The 21815-nt window shown below is 37.5% G+C and overlaps 1 protein-coding gene across 1 annotated transcript; it reads right to left on the bottom strand.

The window, feature by feature from the left end:
- LOC140162479 (pyrroline-5-carboxylate reductase 3-like) lies at positions 1–21416 on the bottom strand. Its single transcript, XM_072185717.1, has 6 exons — positions 21189–21416; positions 17215–17279; positions 14820–14999; positions 10778–10987; positions 5402–5494; positions 1–4341 (listed from the first exon to the last, which is right to left on the bottom strand). The coding sequence occupies exons 1-6, from the start codon at positions 21286–21288 to the stop codon at positions 4165–4167; spliced, it is 825 nt and encodes a 274-aa protein (XP_072041818.1). The 5' UTR covers positions 21289–21416; the 3' UTR covers positions 1–4164.
- Positions 21417–21815: the final 399 nt, after the last annotated feature.

Raw genomic sequence — 21815 nt, 5'->3', positions numbered from 1 at the left:
TTATAGTTTATGACAATTTATTGACAATGGAAAGATGAAGAAGATATGAAAGAACTTTGTGTATACATTTCGGCTGCCTGTCGGACAACCACTCTGTAACTTCAGATAGTTCAGTTATTAGTGTCCACTGTTATTCAAGTTTGTTCAGATTATATTTGGCGGAAAAAAAAAAAAGATATAGAATGGCATGCACGCAGTAAGGTGCAACACTTAACGTTAGTTACATGTCACATAATGACTGACTCGCGTAACTTGAAACTTTACTGACGAGCGTGGTAACAAAAACTAAACAAACTTTAGTTTTAGTAATCTTTGGTAAATGTACAACTTCTTATGAAGATCAGTTTCTGAGTTAGTAACTGAATTGAGCCTATGCAATACCCCCAATCAGAATACATGTAGTATAATCAGAATTGAAATGGCAGCCATGTTGGAGGACATTGTTAGCTCCAAGGTGACAGAAGGACAGGTCTCAAAATTGAATCAACAACCATTCATACCTACCACTGTTTTATCGTATTATTATGGGAAAACCCAAAGGGGGCCCCTGGAGGACAGAACTTCATATAAATGAGGATGAATATCACATAATTCAGTAACCAATTTCGTGGAGAACTGCACAGAAAATATTCATTTGTGTGAAAACTTTTTAAATTCAAGGAAAATGGCATGTTGCAGGGATTTTGACGACATCATAGATTTCAAGTTTCTAACAGTGCTTGTGCAAGTTTTAAAACAAGGTTGTCAGATCGTTTTCATTAACAGAAAGCTAGGAGAGAAACCCTACTTCTTTGCGAAATTTACCATAAAATGGATTGCATGGGAAAAGTCAAATTTCGGCGTGCCATATCTTATTCCGCAGAAAAGGGCAGATTGCAAGGTGCATCGCAGGATTTCACGTCATGAAAATAGTTGGGCCCTGGGGAAGTTGTATTGCATAGGCTCTATCTACTGTTTCAGTCTACTAGTATTATAGCTTTAAAGGATGACTCCGGCAATCACAACATTATGCCTTATATGTAAGCATGAATCACATGGTTTTATTTAAAACAAGCCGATATTGACCTTAAAAACGAATAAAAACACCTGTCTCAAAATTTCCGGGCGCCGAAATTGTTGAGTGCAATGACGTTCCAGTAATACAACAAAAGCTGATGATAATCGAGTACTAATAACCATTACGTCATTGCACTTAAACAATTTCGGCGCGGGAATTTTGAATATCACATGTTGAGAGCCGACTGTTTTTATGGTTAATGAGTTTTGTTCCCTGTTTGTTTTAAATAAAACCATGTGATTCGTGCTTAATAATTATTTTTCTAACATATCAGGCATAATGTTATGATTGCCGGAGACTCCCTTTAAGTTGAGGTATGCGTGTCATATCAATCAAATTGGCTATTCAAGTTAAAATGATCACAGGGGGTGTAGACTTCAAATGGAGCCGCCCATTCAGGTAACCCCATTTAAAATTCACACTCCCTGTAGGAGCGATAAAGGTCATGTCTTCCATAGGGGGTGTATGGATTTCAACTGGAATAGTCCATTGCCTGTCCAGATTTCACATTCAGTGACTACTTTACTTTGATCAGCTCGTAATCGGCGGGCCTTATAACATCGCAGATTAATAACAAAATAATTTATTTTGAGAATTATCTTGTAACATCTCACCAGAAGCATCACAAATTAACGTGGGTCTACTTTTGAGTGTAGTAGTAAAACCTAACATTTCCCGCCTATTACGAGCTGATCAAACGATAACTAGTTATCAGCAGATATCAGTTCAGTGAGTTTAATATCATGTGAGTGCAAGAAATTCCTATGTGCAATGGCTACCTCATGTTAGATTTTTTGAAACTGTATTTGTGAGAAATCCATCAACATCATATTGAGGCATTAGGGTAGAGATTCATTCATCAGGTGATTGAAGTTCTCAGGGGGTATGTAAATGGAATGTGCCGCAAACATGGATCACATTTTTGAGAATTTTCCCAATTTTGTCTCACTGTAGGCAAAATTTTCCAAAAAATTTGGGAAAATGTGCAAAAACATTTGTAATATGCATTAAATTTAGTCGAAAATTATAGCGATGGTCCAAAGTTCTTGGAAAATTGGTATCAGGATGGGATAAGAATTCTCAGCAGCAAATCCCTACCAACCCCTGTAAATCCTATGCGAGTACACCTGAGATGTTGTCATTTGATGTCATGCTGATCTGCACTGATGCGCACATCATTTAGCGAATATCATTCTGCACATTACAAGTCGGCTTGACGTCAAATGACGACATCTCGGGTGTACTCGCAAAGGCTTATGGGATTTACCGAAAAGGTCAATTCCCACTACCTCAGGAGTTGACACCTTTAACTTGGAATGTTCATCTCAATTGCCAATTATGACTAGGCTTTAAACTATTTATGGTCTAACTTGCATTTTGCAGATGATCTTATTGATACCCTCCTTGATTGGTTCAAAATTGGACACAATATTCATTTTGGCCAATCGGCAGGTAGTTCTCATAGGGCTAACAGTTTTTTCAAATAGGCAGCTATTGGACATACATCTTTCTTGCTATTAGGTTTCAATGCCTGAACAGAATTGATCACAACTTTAATTCTCTCCAGTAGTTAAGATTTAGAGAATAAAGGTATTGTTTTTAGCCGTGGAGTGCATCTATCATTTCATATAACACAGGCGTAATCATTATATTATAAGTTAAATACTTTGATTCAATAAATACATTAATCATAAGTATATTAAATTTTAATCAAATTAAATCCTACATTTTACAAGGAAATACCTAGGACTTAGAATCGATTAGTCATGTTGTTGCTATGCATCTCCGATTGGTTCAAATAGTGCGTGTACGAGTATCGTGTCGACCCACTTGCGCTAAAGTGTGTGATATCGTGTCATATCACACAGGTAATTGCAGGAACTTTCTTAAATACCCATTCAGTGATCCCAGCATAGGGGTAAAAAATATTATACTTGTTTATAAATTGCTTAAAAGTGAAGGATAAGTTATTCAAATTGTCTTTTGGTAATTTTGAAATGACAGATTTGGCCAAAAAAAAACGAAGAAAACAGCAGTATCGATGAAGTTGAAGCCCCATTCAAATACATGTAGCTAATTTATATACTGTCAGTATATCAATTACTGATTCATATGTTAATACACAGCTTTCGGCTGGACCACTAACAGGCTATGTTAGCACATCTATGACAATGACAAAGGTACCAAAATCTAAATTTTGATGATTTTTTTTCCTGATGAGCAAATCACTGAATGGGTCTTCAAGGGATCTGGAATGAGCATTTTGACAGTATTTTTTGTGGGACATGAGAGCACATCAGACATATCGAATTGCATCCTGAATACGAAGAATGTCTTTCTGATATCAAATAATTTTCATTTTTTGAAATTCACGATATAATACAAATTTTATGACAAATTATTAAAATTTGATATTTTTGATATATAACAGTCCTCAAAGTAAATTGTATAAATCTTATGACTTATTCTTAAAGTGTATGTAGATGGGAGGAAAAGCCAACGATCAATTGAAAATGTTGACCTTTCATATTGAAGATATTGATTTTTTTCCCAAAAAGACCTAATTTTGTTTGGTGTTTTGGGGAAAAAAATCCATATCTTCAATACGAAAGGTCAAAATTTTAATTGATCATCGGCTTTCATCCCACCTACACACACTTTAAGTATAAATCATCAGATTTATAAAGTTTACTTCGAGTACTGTTAAATATCAAAAATATAAATTTTTAATCATTTGCCATTAAAATCTGTATTACATTGGGAATTTCAATAAATCAAAATTATTTGATATCAGAAGGCCATCCCTCGTATTGAGAATGCAATTCGATATGTCTGATGTGCTCTAATGTCCCACAGTAAATACTGTCCAAACGTTCATACCCCATCCCTTAAGTGTTTAAGAATTGTCAATGAGCCAACCAGATCACCAGGCTGCCATTATAGCTAAAGGCAGTATATGACACAGATGGTCAATGAGTTACAGAAGATAACTTTGTGGGTTGTTTAGTTCCCAGGAAGAGTTTTGCCTGAGGCAATTTGTGGTTAAATGCAGCGGAACCTATTGCACTCACATGACAATAGACATTCCTTCAAGTCGAGATCCATTATCACGATATTTCTTCAGCTCTCTTGACAGATACCTCCATTGCTTCCATCAATGCTCCCCTAACTCCACCCTGCTCCATGGCATGCACTCCTCTTATGGTAGTACCGTTTGGTGAACACACTGAATCCTTGATTTGACCTGGATGCAGACCCGTTTCTAGTTGCATTTTACCTGTACCCTGTAGGTATGACAAAATGTATGTATATACATTAGTTACATAAATACTCCACAGTCGAATTATTTGCACTCCTCTTATGGTAGTACCGTTTGGTGAACACGCGTACACAGAATCCTTGATTTGACCTGGATGGAGACCCGTTTCTAGCTGCATTTTACCTGTACCCTGTAGGTATGACAAAATGTATGCATAATCTGTCAACTCAGAAATACGAGGTAAATAAACCTCGGAAACTGGAGGTATGGCGCATCAACTGCTGTGCGATTTGTACTTGCCAAGCGCACCATGCTCTTTATGCATCACATTTTTAACATGCAATGCGTGTGACACAAAGCATCGACCCTCGATGCCATAGATTTGGTTTGTACTTCTAGATTGAAGCAGTATACGTACATTGGTTACATAAAACCTCCACAGTCAGATACTTTGCACAGGTCACTAAAACTTGAAGGTAAATGCACAAAACAAGTTTAACTTAAGACCTGGTCTAAATATGGAGGTTAGTCCTACAGGAGAAGGAACTTTTGGTATTTACATACCTTATTATAATTACTTAAAATACTGTTAAGGCAAATAAGTAGCTTAATATTAGACAGCTGTAGTTGATCTTTGCTAGGAGTAAAGAAGGCAATCATTTATTGGATTATTCCAGTTGAAATCCTACACCCCTATGGAAATCATGACCTTAATCTCCTACACCGGGCATGCAGATTTTAAAACGAGTCACCCATCCAGGTACTCCTATTTGAAATTCACACTCCATGTGTGGAAGATTAAGGTCATGTCTTTCATAGGGGGTGTATGGATTTCAACTGGAATAGCCCATTTTGGAGCAGACGACATTGAATGGGTGGCTCCATTTGAAATTCACACTCCCTGTGTAGAAGATTAAGGTCATGTCTTTCATATGGGGTGTATGGATTTCAACTGGAATTGCCCATTTTGGAGCAGATGACACTGAATTGGTGACTCCATTTGAAAGTCACACTCCCTGTGTGGAAGATTAAGGTCATATCTTTCATAGGGGGTGTATGGATTTCAACTTGAATAGTCCACCTACCATCATAATTTGTGCAGCCATCCTGGTAGCCATATGCCTCTGCATTCCCATTTTAACTGCTCCATCCGACATGGATTCTAATACTATGGCCATCTGAAAAAAAAATTGTATGTTTATCAATGATAAGTTTTTTTTAATCGATAAATAACAAGTCAACACCAAACAAAGATACCACCGTATTCAACCTAATTCAGTACCCAAGATGCTTATTGTTTATGTTAATGCTCTGCATGCTAGCCATGTGCTTCAATGGGAAAAGTTCAAGTTTTGAAATATTTTCTCAAAATTTCAAGAGCTAACTTAAGAACTACTGAACCAATACTAGGCTTGCTTGTACTAATTTTAATGCATTTTTCATGCAGATTCCAAATATGGTCATGAAAATTTACATTTCTGAAATTTTTTTAAATTTTTAAAATTTTTTGAAACTGGTCGTCTGCAGTCGACACCCGCGTGAAGAGAGTTAAAACACACCATACAAATATATATATATAAACTTCTAGTAAGTCTTGATTTAGTAAATATTTCTAAAAAAATACAGCTGTCCATAAGGTGACTGAAAAAAGCAACCTTGTTGAATGAGCAGAGAGACCTTCAAGTAGGGTCCATCAGTCTATAAATTATTGTTTCTTCTGGCAAACAACCAAAAAAAAGCATCAAAATCTGTAAATATTTTGCAATTTTCGGAAATACAAAAAAAAAAATTGGCTCATGATATTTTTGAACTTTGGGTTGACGGTCATTTTTACAGGAAAATTTTGTTTCCAAATCTGGGTCGGTCAGGTCCATAGAACAGGGTTTCCTTTTTTCGTTGCCCTGGCAACTGCAAGGTTCTCCCTGAACAAATATAGTAGCTCCAGCCCTCTGAAATGGTATACTGATAGCACTTAGCATTATACCATAACGTGCGTACAGGTGCCCAAATGGCCAAATATGGGCAAACGGCCCGAAATATTACAACAAAGGTACACTGATAGCACTTGAGCACTCCATATTAACAATCCCATATGTCTATAAAAATGCAGGTATTGTTTGCAAATATAAGGCCCTTAATTTCAACTATTCTGTTCAAGCTGTTGCTACATTAGGATCACAACATTATGCCGTATATGTTAAAAAAAATTATCAAGCACGGATCACATGGTTTTACAAACTTGAATTGACCATAAAAACTAATAAAAACAGCCGGCTCCAAACACACAATATTCATAATTCCCCCGGCGAAATTGTCTAGTGCAATAACGTCATGGTTACTTGTGCTCAATTGTTGTCAGCCTTCATTGCATTTAGGACGTCATTGCACTCTACAATCTCTGCGCCCGGGAATTTAGATATCGCGTGTTGAGAGACGGCTGTATTTATTTGTTTTTATGCATGGTCAGTATGAGTTTGTTTCAAATAAAACCACATGATCTGTGCTTGATAATTAATTTTCTATCATTTCAGGCATAATGTTGTGATTGCCGGAGATATCCTAGAAGCCCTGGTGATTAGGCAAGATGCTAATTGAACTTCAAATGTGCATTGTGGAGTGGCAATTTAGATACATGTTTTTGGGCGTTGTCTTGACTATACATTACTTTCAGATTACTTTTGTCAGAGTATAGCATTTCAGATATTTGTGATATTAAAAAAGTAACCTCAACCACTCTGATTCTAACCTGCACTTAAAATTTGAACCTTAAGGAATTGGACCAAATATTTAAAGGCCCATTCAGTGATCCCAGTGAAAGTCCAAACAAAATTAAAATTGTAGATCTCTTAAGGGCAGTAGAATGCACCCAGCAGTACCCATCCGCCGGTAGATTCCAGAGGGAGGTTTGTCTTTAAACGGAATAGCCACAGAAGAGTATGAACTAAAAGTGAGCGCAAAATAGGCTAATAAATTATAAATAATCACACATCTTGATTTGCAATATAGTTTTTCCTTTTCGTAAAAGAAAAAAGATGAACAGATGCTAAATAATTTCAATAAGCCGTCTGTGGAATCGAACCGGGGACGCCAGATTAATACGCATAGCGATCATACAACTATGCTGAACACCACCATGCTCAAAATGGCGGGTGATTTCATTGTACAATAATCTTAGCAAAAGTGATCAATACTGTTGGATCGAAAATCCAGCAATTTACGATGCCAAATCAAATACAAGTACCGTATCATATCAGTAAATATTATATTAACTATCAATAAGGTGCATATAGTGTTTCAAAGTATAAAATAAATTAATAAATCCAAGTTTTGTGATGTGACCCCGTGAACCCGTGACGTTGGACTACACGCCCATTTTAGCTACTAAAAGTAACTCGTAGTCTACATTTCGCACCCTCGCAATTTCACTCCCATTCAATTACACACTCCTGTGCACTTTTCCACCCCTTTTTATAACGCGGGTAGAGGCATGATCGATTGCCTGAAACCCGTCCCAGGTGTGTACTAATAAACAAGTGGCAGGCCTATTATGCTGATGGTGCTCTCCGGTTTGATTATATGTCCGGTAGGCCTATAATGTGCTCCGGGAATGCGTTTTGACTGAAGAAAATTGATATTCATAAACCAAGGGCCTATATACTAAAATGCAGAAAACCTTTGACGAGCGCGTATTGTAAGGATACATCGCTTATTTACTGCGTTGCACGCACTTGTCTCTGATTGGCTGCTGAGGCGATCTGTTGTTGCTGAGTGGAAATTTATGAATGAACTGTGCGCCGTCGCGTTGTTAGCGCCGAATTTGCAACATCACGGTAGTCGCGCTTCGTCAAAGGTTTGCTGCATTTTAGTATTGAAATGCACGATGTGCACGGACTAACTGCGGTCTGTGGATATAATGATACGATGCACATAACTTCAGTTTATTTAGTACCAGGGGTGTGAGAGGCCACGGACCAAAAACGAGGAAAATCACTAAAAACAGGGTAAAATCAGGGTAAAAACGTCAAATATGGGCTGAAAATAAAAGAAAAACACGTATTTTGGCAAAACAGAGGAAATCAGCTGAAAAAAGGAACTCTCACATCCCTGTAATGCACACGCATTGCATATAGACCATTGATGTCACATTGCATTTTCATGAAAAATAAATCATATGTCTGAAATTAAAGCGTCAGTGATATCATTTCAAATAATAATGTGGAAATCAAATAATTATTTCTATTAAAATCTTTCTGCACTTAATTTCAAATTGCAGGTACATGTAGGCCTATGTTTTCATGAATAAAGATTTTAAATTATAAATTAGGGCTCTTTCCCCAGAAATATAGGTAGAGCTAGAGTGAAAATACAAAATATGTATGTTTCAACACAATTTTAGTCTGGGGCCTATGGGTGTTAACATCACTGAGCCAACTATAATAATTGTTGTTTCCTTTTTGCACGGCTTGGTGCCTTTCAGCTGTGGCGCCTGGGTCGATCGATTATGAGTTCTGAATCTGATTTCTTATTTATAATGTTATTGATAGTCCTATAAACATAATTACGACGAGTACGGTATTATATCAGAGAAGATACTATGTTACAGAAATATTGTCACAAATTTAATTAAATTGTTATCACGAAGACATAGGCCTATTTATCGTTCCAACAAATTTCTTTTAACATCACATCTTTTACCAATATTTTTGTAGGCCTCAGTAAAGAAAACAAAAACAATAATTAGCCAATTTCTTAATGTAGGCCTACACAGCAAAACAAACACGAGCAGCAGCTATGAGATATTTTTGGCCCAGTGCTGTGCATTCTACCTGGTCCCGGCACCTGGTGCATTCCACTCCCAGCGGCGCGGTGTTTGCTGTCGTAATGAGTTGGGTGTGACAGGATGTGTAAAATAAAACAAAGGATGTGTAAATGGTTGGGTGTGAAAGTGACGGGAGTAAAATTTCAGCATTCATTGGCATTCAGCTGTTATCTTTACAAATTGTCTTCCGGCTGTATTCAGTAGCTATTCGTCCCGAGTGTCATGTCAAAAATGCATATTTTCATCAAAACTAGGTAAGTCTGCATAAATCTAAAGCTATGTACTTAAAGTGTATGAAATTGCACGAAATTCGACGATTATATGAAAATTTTGACCTCCCGTATTGACGATATAAATAAAGTTTCCCAAAAGGCATAAAATTGTAAGCTGCTCGGAAAAAAATATTCATATTTCCTGCTGGCAGTGGTGATTTTAGCAAACCCGCTGGAAATTTTTCCTAATCATGTGTGTTACCTGTCTGCAAAAGGATTTTAATTTTCGGACTTCGAGGACTGTGAAATGTAAAAATATCAATTTTTAATAATTTGCCATAAAATTTGTATTATATCGCCAATTTCAAAAAATCAAAATTATTTGATATCAGAAGGACATTCTTCATAATAGGATGCAATTTGATGTGTCTGATGTGCTCCCAGGTCCCACAATAAATACTGTGTCAACGTCCTTACCCCAGCCCTTAAAAGTGAAGAATAAGTCAAAGTCATTAAAATTGTCATTAGCTATTTTGGAAAATAATGGAAATGAAAAATTAGGCAAAAAGTGAGGAAAACTGCAGTATTGACAACGTTGAAGCTCCATTCAAATACATATGCACACTATGTTAGCACATCTATGATGAAAAAAGATGCAAAAAAACTTAATTTTGATTATTTTTGATTTGATTTGATTTGATTTGTTCAGGTTTTGACAACCCTGGATAGCCTGTGAAAGCGTCTATTGAAGCTTAAATTTCCATCAAGGGGTCCATTTGAACACCGGGACAGTTTGGGAACAGTCAGGGGTTAACACCCTACTCTTTTCGAAACTGGCTGCGAGATACTTGTACAGGTATGGCTCTCTGCACACAGGAGTACTTTGGTTCATTTACCCAATTCTAAATGTACCATGGAGAGAGCAGAAAAGTCTGAATTTAATCTACAGAGGTTGCCAATTAATTTCAGACATATTTTCCCCAAGTCAATATCCCAGCAAATCTCAACCCCCCGGGGATCAAACCCGGGCCCTTAAGCACTAAAGGCAAGTATGTTAACCATTAGGCCACGATTTACAATTTTCATGATGAGCAAATCACTGAATAGGTCTTTAATTGGAGGGCTGGTCTGAATATGTGACACGATCAAGGGGAATGAGTCGGATGTTGCTAACATTGATTTTGAGATATTGGCAAAGAAAGTGTTATAAATCTTTTGTTTTCTATTGTTTTCAGCGATTGATAAAGTGACGTAACTTCGCAAAGAAAAGTCGTATCAACTTGGGGTTTTCAGTTTTTTGAAAGCTCTAAATGTCTTCTTTAGAAAGATATGTGAAACTCATTTTTGACCAGGGTCGACATGTGACTCATTCCCCTTGATCATGTCACATATAAGTTTTGGTTATCATCACAAATACAAAATATACTTACGTATGCAATTGCACCACCATATGCTCCTCCTACATTGCACAATGCATCTGTGCCCTCCTCAACCAAACCAATAGGACTGAATAAATCTCTGGTCAAGGCTACATCCGCTTCTGTAACATTGGATCCCCTTACTAGCATGGTACATCCCTCTTGTACTGCACTGGCAACATTGGGCATAGCACGAAGGACTCTTGTACCACTTGGTAAACCCTGGTAACAGGGAAAAAGAACCACATATTTAAAGGTTATATCAGGTTTGTACTGCACTGGCAACATTGGGCATAGTATGAAGGACTCTTGTACCACTTGGTAAACCCTGGTAACAGGGAAAAAAGAACCACAATATTTAAAGGTTATATCAGGCTTGTACTGCACTGGCAACATTGGGCATAGTATGAAGGACTCTTGTACCACTTGGTAAACCCTGGTAACAGGGAAAAAAGAACCACAATATTTAAAGGTTATATCAGGCTTGTACTGCACTGGCAACATTGGGCATAGTATGAAGGACTCTTGTACCACTTGGTAAACCCTGGTAACAGGGAAAAAAGAACCACATATTTAAAGGTTATATCAGGCTTGTACTGCACTGGCAACATTGGGCATAGTATGAAGGACTCTTGTACCACTTGGTAAACCCTGGTAACAGGGAAAAAAGAACCACAATATTTAAAGGTTATATCAGGCTTGTACTGCACTGGCAACATTGGGCATAGTATGAAGGACTCTTGTACCACTTGGTAAACCCTGGTAACAGGAAAAAAGAACCACAATATTTAAAGGTTATATCAGGTTTGTACTGCACTGGCAACATTGGGCATAGTACGAAGGACTCTTGTACCACTTGGTAATCAATGGTAACAGGGAAAAAAGAACCACAATATTTAAAGGTTATATCAGGTTTGTACTGCACTGGCAACATTGGGCATAGTATGAAGGACTTTTGTACCACTTGGTAAACCCTGGTAACAGGGAAGAAAGAACCACATATTTAAAGGTTATATCATGTCTTGTACTGCACTGGCAACATTGGGCATAGCACGAAGGACTCTTGTACCACTTGGTAAACCCTGGTAACAGGAAAAAAGAACCACATATTTAAAGGTTATATCATGTCTTGTACTGCACTGGCAACATTGGGCATAGCACGAAGGACTCTTGTACCACTTGGTAAACCCTGGTAACAGGGAACAAAGAACCACAATATTTAAAGGTTATATCAGGCTTGTACTGCACTGGCAACATTGGGCATAGCACGAAGGACTCTTGTACCACTTGGTAAACCCTGGTAACAGAGAAAAAAAGAACCACAATATTTAAAGGTTATATCAGGCTTGTACTGCACTGGCAACATTGGGCATAGTATGAAGGACTCTTGTACCACTTGGTAAACCCTGGTAACAGGGAAAAAAGAACCGCAATATTTAAAGGTTATATCAGGCTTGTACTGCACTGGCAACATTAGCATAGTACTGAAGGACTCTTGTACCACTTGGTAAACCCTGGTAACAGGGAAGAAAGAACCACAATATTTAAAGGTTATATCAGGCTTGTACTGCACTGGCAACATTGGGCATAGTATGAAGGACTCTTGTACCACTTGGTAAACCCTGGTAACAGGGAAGAAAGAACCACAATATTTAAAGGTTATATCAGGCTTGTACTGCACTGGCAACATTGGGCATAGTACGAAGGACTCTTGTACCACTTGGTAAACCCTGGTAACAGGAAAAAAAGAACCACAATATTTAAAGGTTATATCAGGTTTGTACTGCACTGGCAACATTGGGCATAGCACGAAGGACTCTTGTACCACTTGGTAAACCCTGGTAACAGGAAAAAGAACCACATATTTAAAGGTTATATCATGTCTTGTACTGCACTGGCAACATTGGGCATAGCACGAAGGACTCTTGTACCACTTGGTAAACCCTGGTAACAGGGAAAAAAGAACCACAATATTTAAAGGTTATATCAGGTTTGTACTGCACTGGCAACATTGGGCATAGTATGAAGGACTTTTGTACCACTTGGTAAACCCTGGTAACAGGGAAAAAATTGTGGGATAGGCTTTTACGACAGAAGTTTATAACAGTATGTACAGTTAGTGGGTTTTTTAGCGGGTTCATCGTTGGACAAGTTTGGAACTGTTATGCTTTCGTCGTGGAGTAGTTCAGACTTATTCAGGACAATGTACCTAAGAATGAGACATGTACACCGCCCTTACCTACTGATGGCTCTGAAAAGAGCCGTTCACCGAAAACCGCCCTTTGTTAAACAAAGAACTATCGATAATAGGTTACGACCCACTCAAAGGAATCACTATATCAAAAATAAGAATCTCTGTCAAAATAAGGACCACTATGTCAAAAATAAGGTTCACTATATCAACAATAAGGCCACAATGTCAAAAATAAGGATCACTATGTCAAAAATAAGGTTTGCTCTGTCGAATATGAAATATGTTCTCTATGTAGAATCCAACCCTAACTCTAACAGATCCCTTACCCTTGTAGCTACCCATATTGACATAGCACTCTAATTTTAAACATAGCGAACCCGTGACATAACAAACATTGGACAGTGGGTGGACACCAATTTATAAAAAAAAAAAGAAAAGTAAAAGCGTAGTGATTTATAGTGCGCTACGCACAGGCACAACGTGTAGAGCGTTGATCCACAAGCCTCAGCACACTTTACAGGTTGTCGCTGACCACTACGCCCCCACATCATTCCATAAACCATTTAACCACAACTCTGGGACTTTGCAGCTTCAAGAGCGCACACCCTAGACATTCCACAAATAACCTTCGCAACCAGGATCAGCTCCCCGAGTTTCGTACGGGTTACAACGAGACAATAAGCAGTGAGTTCCTTGTCCAGGGGAATTTCAAGCTAACTTAATTTTTCCACGAGAGCAAACTAGGCACCGTCAGAGTTCGAACCCGCAACCTCTCGCACCATAGTCAAACGCCTTATCGATTGAGCTAACTTGACTGCTCATATAGCGCAATTACATTAGATAAATTGCTCTTAACAATAAGTCACATGGACGCAGCTCTATACAGACGCAGAACTCTTATCAGCCAAAATATTTATAATAACCGTAGCAGCCAGGATCAGCTTGCCAAGTTTCATCTGGGTAGATAGACCAGGAAAGTTAGCAATAAGATCCTTGTCAGGGGTATTTCAAGCTATACTTTGGTGCAGGGGGGCCGGCCAAGATCTACTGAATTTTGATGTCGTCATTGGTTTTACACGTAAATGTCTCAAATAATTCCAAAAGTGTATGTATGTTATCAAGCAATATTTTATCAGTCTAAATCCGTTGAGGTTCGACAGTGAACCTCATTGTAAGTACTGCTTTTTTTAAATTTTTTGTATGAATAACGCACTATTTATGATACAATACAAAAAATTCACAAATTCACGCAATAGCTTTGTGTGGTGTAGTGGTTAACAGGTTTACCTGGCCCCCGAGCGGTCGGAGTTCAATCCTCATCCCCGGCACAGGATTTTTTTTTTCTTCACATTCATTTTAAATCCAAAATCATTTATTTTCATGTGAAAATGTTTATTGCGCTAGGAAATAGCGTAACGGGGCCAATGGAGCTAAAAACACACAATGGCAAGGAGAAAAATAATTGGGTGCAACATCCAGGCAGTGTTGCCATCATATTGTTTGTTTTGCTTAAGATATTGGCTGTTGCCGTATTAAAATGACGTCGGCCACCAGCGTCTGCTTTGGTGTGTCATTTGATGAAATGGGGTGAGGTAAAGGATTCAGTGGAAACCTCTTCTTTGGCATTTCCTGCTATTTCTGAAATAATCTACTAACACAATGAACCACAATGGCCTCATCTCAATATGGCATAGTTCAATAAACTCAATTAAACAATCATAGTGCAAAATTTGACCTCAACTTGCAGAGTATTTGTACCCAAGGTCATTTTAATGAATGTAGGCCTACATATGTATTGGGGTTAAAGAACTGTGCCCCTGATAGATGAGCTGCTGTTGATCCTAGTGTAACTCTACTTACAGCTTCCAATTTTGGTATAGTTACAGCAGCCAGGAGTGATAATACAAGTTTGCTGCCTGTGACCTCTGACCTTATCTCTTCTGATACTTGTGCTATGTGGTATGGTTTACATGCTAGAATCACCACATCACATGACCTGACAACTTCACAGTTATCGTGCGTTGTCTGGATACCTTTCTCCTGTAGAAATAAAAAAAAAATTCAATTCAATTTACATGCACATTTAGCATTATTATATCTCATGCATTTTCACGCATTTAGGCAAAGCATGGAAAATATGGAAAAAATGTTCAAAACGAGCAAAAAAGAAATGAAAACACTGAAAATTGCAGATTTCTACATGTATGCTTGCTTGGACCTGAAAATGTGTAGATTTATGTAATGTCCACACTTTTAGAATCTCCACCGACTTTCTTTTCTCCCAGAGACTTCAAGATATTTGGTGTCAGCAACTATGAGCTACCATCTGCCAACACTTTCCAAACAATTATTTTTCTATTACCTTTTTATTTTAAGACATCAAGTCATTAAACAGCTTTTATTCATTAGGCCAAATAATACAATTGTATTGCCCTTTCCCGGGTCTTTTCCAGACTGGCTTTTACGTACAAAAGAATATATACCTACCCATTTTTTCACGACAGTGAAATGATGCCACTTGCACCCATATCTCATATGCACAGTTTATCCCTTACATATCCTGTGTCTTGAATAGCTACATAGCACACCACCCTGTGATTAAGAGGCTAGGAAATAATTCCTAATATCTCATACCCTAGTTTGTATGCCTTTATCTAATCTTGCCCCACTGAGAACTTACTATTCAACACTTAACCTGTCCAAGAGTCTGTCCAGCGTAGGAATTTTTTAGCCTTTTTTAGAAACATGTTTGTAATTGGCTTATGGCCATCACATGGTGACAATACACATAACTGATTGGTTAATCAAAACCAGCAGGGGTTAGGTCAGGCCTAATCATAAAGTAAACATATCATTCTGTATAGAAAACTGTGTAGCAGGTGATTTACTTCAGATAAAGTTCAATATAACTACATTGCACAAAACTAAGTCCATTATCTATAGTTAATTGAATGTTTATTGACTCTTGTAATAACCCATGTGTATAAACCTGTATAATATTGACAAGACAAATATCACTGACCCTGACAAAAGCTAGCAAGAGTTAATAAAAATTCCTTTAAAAAAGGAATGGGGCGCCCAATGTGAGCTTGGTCGTGATGTGGTGAATTTCATGGTGTTTAGATTTGGTATTATTTATCTCTTGCAAACCCGGTGACACCTCATTATAGATTTTAGACCTGTCGATAGGTTGTAAGAGGGGATAGCCTTTTCCAGGCACGAATTGGGCCATATAATTAAAAAGAAAGTTTTGCTACTTTGCAACGCAATAAAAACCTAAATGCAAAATGAGATCCTGTAGGTGGCTCCCAAGGTGGCTTAAAAAACTAAATGCAAAATGAGGTTTTTAAAAAATATTGTTTTCCAGAGTCAAGACGCAGGTATCATTATTAAGCCTCATATCACTATTTATTGTCAAATGAGTGCAGAGTAGGTTAAATATGAATATTAAATGTTAGATCAAAGTAGCTCAAAGTATATGTACTATACACCTGATCCGTGAACTTGTCTTTTTTAAAGACAAATTCTTGTTTATTTTTATTTTTAAAGGTTCATAATTAATATTCATGAAGTGCCACTTCTCAAATACCGGTACTCAGAATATTAGTTTTTAGTAGCCTACCATATTTGTTCAATTAAATACCCAGGGCGCTTAACCAAGTCATTTTGGGTGGGTGCTTATAGTTAAATACACATCCATATCAAAATGATGCACTTGTCGGTTGGTACATGTGTCTTTTTACATAATAGTTAGGAATACCATACCAAACTCATCACATGTGGGGCATCATTTTAAATAATCCTAAAGTTACATGGTTTAGAAATTCAGATAGCATTCCTAAACCTTGTGACTTGTAGATGATTTGAAGCGCTGATCTGGAGAAAGGCGCTTTATAAATCCAAAATTTAATTTAATTTAGAAGTGACTTCTACTTGAGATGAGTTTGATATTTATTCCTAAATGTCGTAAGTTAGGGCTCATATTTAAATTCCCTTACACAGGAAGGTGTGTGCCATCCTGCAGCTTTCCTGTGCTAGCCTTCTTTTGTTAAAATCCTGATGCATATAATCCATCCGTTTTATGACCGAGCTTTACTGAGGCGCGCGCTTAGCGAGGGGAATCCTGCCTTCTTTCTGTGTGAAAACGTGGTAGGGTATTTCAATATGAGCCCTTACAGGGTGTAACATAAAAAAAATCACATGTTTTTCTAAAATCAGGAAATTTCTTGGAAGACTGGCAACACTGGTGGCTTACCTTGACTACTTTGAGATTTCTGTCAGACGGAGCACTAGCCATGAGCTGTCCTGGTTTTATTACATCTAAATATAGAGTATAAAAACAAATTGAAATTATAGACTTGTTCAGATGATCGTTTGTAATGTCACTTATAAGTACTTTTCGAATGTAAATAGGGGTTGGTTATAGAGGGGTAAAAAAAGGGTGATGTGTCAGATCCCTTAGGGCTCAAGCTTATTTGATGCAGGATGATCTCCTGAGCATTTTGACACCTTTTTTTACTGAAATCGGTTAAAAAATGAGAAGGTGACGGCCAAAAAACTTATTCGGACAGGGGGGTCTGAGGTGGGGGTCTGACAATTGTCATTTTTCATCAAAAATATTATTCTATGCCTTATTCTATTGATATTAGTGTTGTTTTTATATGTTATTGGTGCTAAAGAATCCATTTTTTGAAGTTGTATAAGATTTGGAGCATCCATGTTCTTGGAAACAGCAAAAATTAGGGTATGAGGGCGCTTTGCATTAAATTTGAATTCGCTCTTCCAATTGAAATTTTTGTGTACATAACTAAAGATAATCATAGGTGGAACCTCTACAAGAAATTTGTGCTTATCACTATAGTTCTCAAAACAAATCCAGGTACTCACAATTAGTTGTGACGTTTCGCAACCTTACTGGCTGGTTGCTTCTTCTTGAGATATCCAATACTAGCACTTGCTGTCTTAGCTGTAGTGTTGCCAGTTGATTTTTCTTGGGCGTTAAGTTTTTTTTTTTCGTTTGACCGTGGCACCGTATTTTGTAATTTCATGAAGCCCTCCGTTGAAATGTACATGGTATGAAAGTGCATTGACCTCTGTACATTTCGATGACAGCGTTCCATGAAATGTTCAAATGGGTGTTAAAGTCAAACCGAATCATGTAAAACGTTCAAATTTCTTGATCAGGTGCCACTTATGATTATCTTCATACTTACGACACTAAATTTTACTGTTGAAAGAGTGTGCGCGTGCTAAGAGCAAAGCGCCCTCATTATCATACCCTAATTTTGACATAAAACAATAGTTTCCAAGAATATGGATGCCCCGAATCTTATGCAACTTTCAAAATCAAAAATGAATTCCTTGGTACCAATAACATGTACGTGTGTACATCTATATCAAAACGATGCACTTGTCGGCTGCTACAAGTGTCTCATTTTAAATAATAGCTAGGAATGAATACCAGACTCATCTCTAGCGGAGATCACCTCAAATCAATCCCAAGTTACATGGTTTATGAATACAGCTAGAACACTCATTATTAACCATGTGACTTCAAGGGAGGATTTGAAGTAACTTCCAATTGAAATGAGTCCGATATTTATTCCTAGCTATTAAATGAGACACATGTAGCAGCCGACAAGTGCATCGTTTTGATATGGATGTAGGCCTACACATATAAAACAACACCAATATCAATAGAATAAGGCATATTAGAATAACATTTTGATGCAAAATGACAATGACCCCCCCGTCAGCATAAGTTTTTTGGCTGGCACCTTCTAATTTTTTGGCCGATTTCAGTAAAAGAGGTGTCAAAATGCTCAGGAGATCATCCTGCATCAAATATTAAAGCTTGAGCCCTAAGGAATCTGACACATCATGGTTGTATAACCCAGTACTAATGTAAACTTGCAAGTAGTGCCCGTATAAACTATAAACGCACTCGCATGTAACCAGGGGCATAGCCAGCTTTCCTGGTCAGGTGGGGCAAAATAAAATTTTGGGGGCACAGACGAAAAAAATTGCACTTGCATCATACAATACAGAGACTGTATGTCTTCGAGCTTCCCGAAAAGGGCCTTATGATGTGCGCGCGTAGCGTGAAAAAAATGGTATTTTACACTATTTTCGCCCATTATCCGGCTAAAAAAGGGCATTATTGTCACAAAATTTGTATTTTACATTTGCTAGAAAAGGGGCTCCTTGCCCTTTTCCCTCATAATTTTCTCAGAGGGTTTTTTTTTGTCAGAGGGGCACTTTTTCTTTCATTTTTTTTGTCAGGGGGGCACTCTGACCCCCTGCACCCCCCCTTCCCAGCGGGGACCTACCCGGGGATGTAATTTTGGAAACTGTTACAAATATGTACAGTCCCGGCTTAGTCCCCGCAGGTTAGCCTCAGTTCGAGCCGCCTAGGCTAGGGTGGTTCTGGTATCGTATGGTGGTTTTTGTTTTTAAATTATAGTTTGCTTCTCGATTTTTTTTTTTATACCACTCCACGCCATACATAAATTCTGCCAGTCACATTTCCCCAATATGAAATTTTTTTAAATTAAAATTTCAATTTTAATTTTACTTCATTAAAGTTTGGCGGAGGCGGGGTTCGAACTCACGGCGGCGGCGGACTGCTTTGGATACACTATGAACCCAGCGCCTTAGACCACTCGGCCATTTGTCTTCTTGGAATTCATTTGAAACTTATTTGAAGGTATAATCGCAACTTCAACATAGGCCTACCACGTGACAAGCAAAGGCAGAAAACGTACCATATTTTGGAATTTTATTTGCCTAAAAACATTTATGTGTATTATTAGCGCCAATTAAGTTAACTGCGTGTTTTATACAAAAAAATCCAATAATAAACAGTGATAACTGGGCGCCTGTATGGACAATACATTATATCGATTTTGACGTGCTTGTGTCTCAGTACATTTCCATGGTCAGTAAAATACTATAGAGGAAAACCTACCATTTTCTTGTATACACGTTCGATGTTTTTATCAATTACATAAAAATTCCATTTTAGACCCCAAATGTTTTTTCAGGAAATAAAAGATTAGATTACCATAAAAACGAAACAGTAATCTTTTGCGGGTCTAATGTAATATTCACATAGGATTTTCAACGTTTTTTCTATCCTTATTTTTGCTCAATTAAAAAAATATTTTGGCGTATATAAAATTGAAATAAAATTCTCTGCTTCTTAAACGACATCAAATGTGCCACAATTGGGTATCACGAATCGTTATATATGATGTGCAGTTAATATTCATATTTTCTTTTATGCAGAGGATGCTTCAGTTTTGACAGGAAAAATATTTTCTTGAAAACCCTCTCACTCGGTTATTTCAAAAAGGTAACCACGCTTCCCTAGAATGTGCAATAAATTAGCATTAAAATTTTTCTTATTCTAACAGCAAGCGTTTCTAGAATGTATTTTGGCGAAATGTGGTGTGGGACTGACCCAGGTGTCTTCATATTCTGTCCACCCACCTCTGATCTGCGCATGATAATATCGGATACTGATCATACTCTCTTCGTTGTGAGAAACATGGAAAATAACTAGATGACATGTTTTTATGTCTAGATAGTCTAGGAATCCCAGGCAAACTTTAGTTATAACACATTTGCTAGTCAGTCAAATTCGCCGACAATGTCAATGCATATTTACATAGAAATTTAAAACAACTGGCCGAAGAAAAAAACCTACATAAATATGCTTTCTATACTTCACTTGACCCAAATATATGATTTTTTATGGTGATAAGACAGGCTTACATGGAATTTTAGAGGATTTTGATAGCAGTTCCATTAAAAAAGCTGCTATCATAATGAGACTAAGATCTAGAAACACCCCAAAAATACCGTTTTGGGGAATTTTGCTAACTGAATCTTTTTGATGAAAGTCAATCTTTGACAAGATGTAACTTTGCTACGGAAAGTGCTATGAAAAAAAAAGGTTTTCAGTTTTGGCTTTGTTTACTCAAGAGCTTAAATTTGATATATAAAAAAGTATAAAATGATGCAGTTTGATGGCAAATTTGAATTCACCTAGCATACCTATATAGTCTATACTAATACTCACGTAAAATTCTCAGTATAATTAGTAGGCTCCTTCTAATTTCTTGCTGCGTCTAGGGCATATTGATATTTAAAATGATGCAGGTTGAATTGAGGGCAATTGAATTCACCTTAGTTTTATACATAATTTTTTTAAGGCTTTAAGCTTACCTCCTTTCATCCAGCCGTCAATGATTGCCTGAGCCATGTTGCCGACACCCACAAATCCTATACGAATTTGAGACAAATCTGGGTAGCTTGAGGTAGCCATTATTATTAAATAAATAAAAAGACTGATCTAAAGAGCAATAATGTGTGTCGCTAGTCGCTACTTTCACGTTTGATCCAAGGTTATTGTCAAACGCAAACGTGGTCGACTGTGGACAGATCGTAGGAAAAGCTCGTAGGATATTACAGTAGTCTTTGCCGCAGGTTTAAAGTACATGACTATGCACCCGGGTATAGACGACTGGAAGAAGTCTATAATTGGCCCATGAGCTGTGTGTATCTACCGCGGGAAAAATAAAAAAACAAACATTGAAATTGACTGGGGCCGGTGAAACTATAAAAGGTTTGTTTATGTCCGGGGGGCACTCCAACTTTGGAGGTGACGCGTATAAATAGGTACTGAGCAAGTTAGTAACGGTACTAACTCTCTTTTCAAAGTTTCCGACTTTAGCCTGAGTGGCCAGATTGCGGTCACTCATGGATATAGGAATTTGTTCATTTTAAAATGTACCAGCTTGACTTGGATACAAAACGACATACTTTGTAGTCAAAAGTACCAATTATCTTTTA

Source organism: Amphiura filiformis, chromosome 10 (assembly GCF_039555335.1).
Source record: "Amphiura filiformis chromosome 10, Afil_fr2py, whole genome shotgun sequence".
NCBI classification, from domain to species: Eukaryota; Metazoa; Echinodermata; class Ophiuroidea; order Amphilepidida; family Amphiuridae; genus Amphiura; species Amphiura filiformis.
Note: the sequence above shows the minus strand (reverse complement) of the source record. Positions and strands in the feature narration are given on the sequence as shown.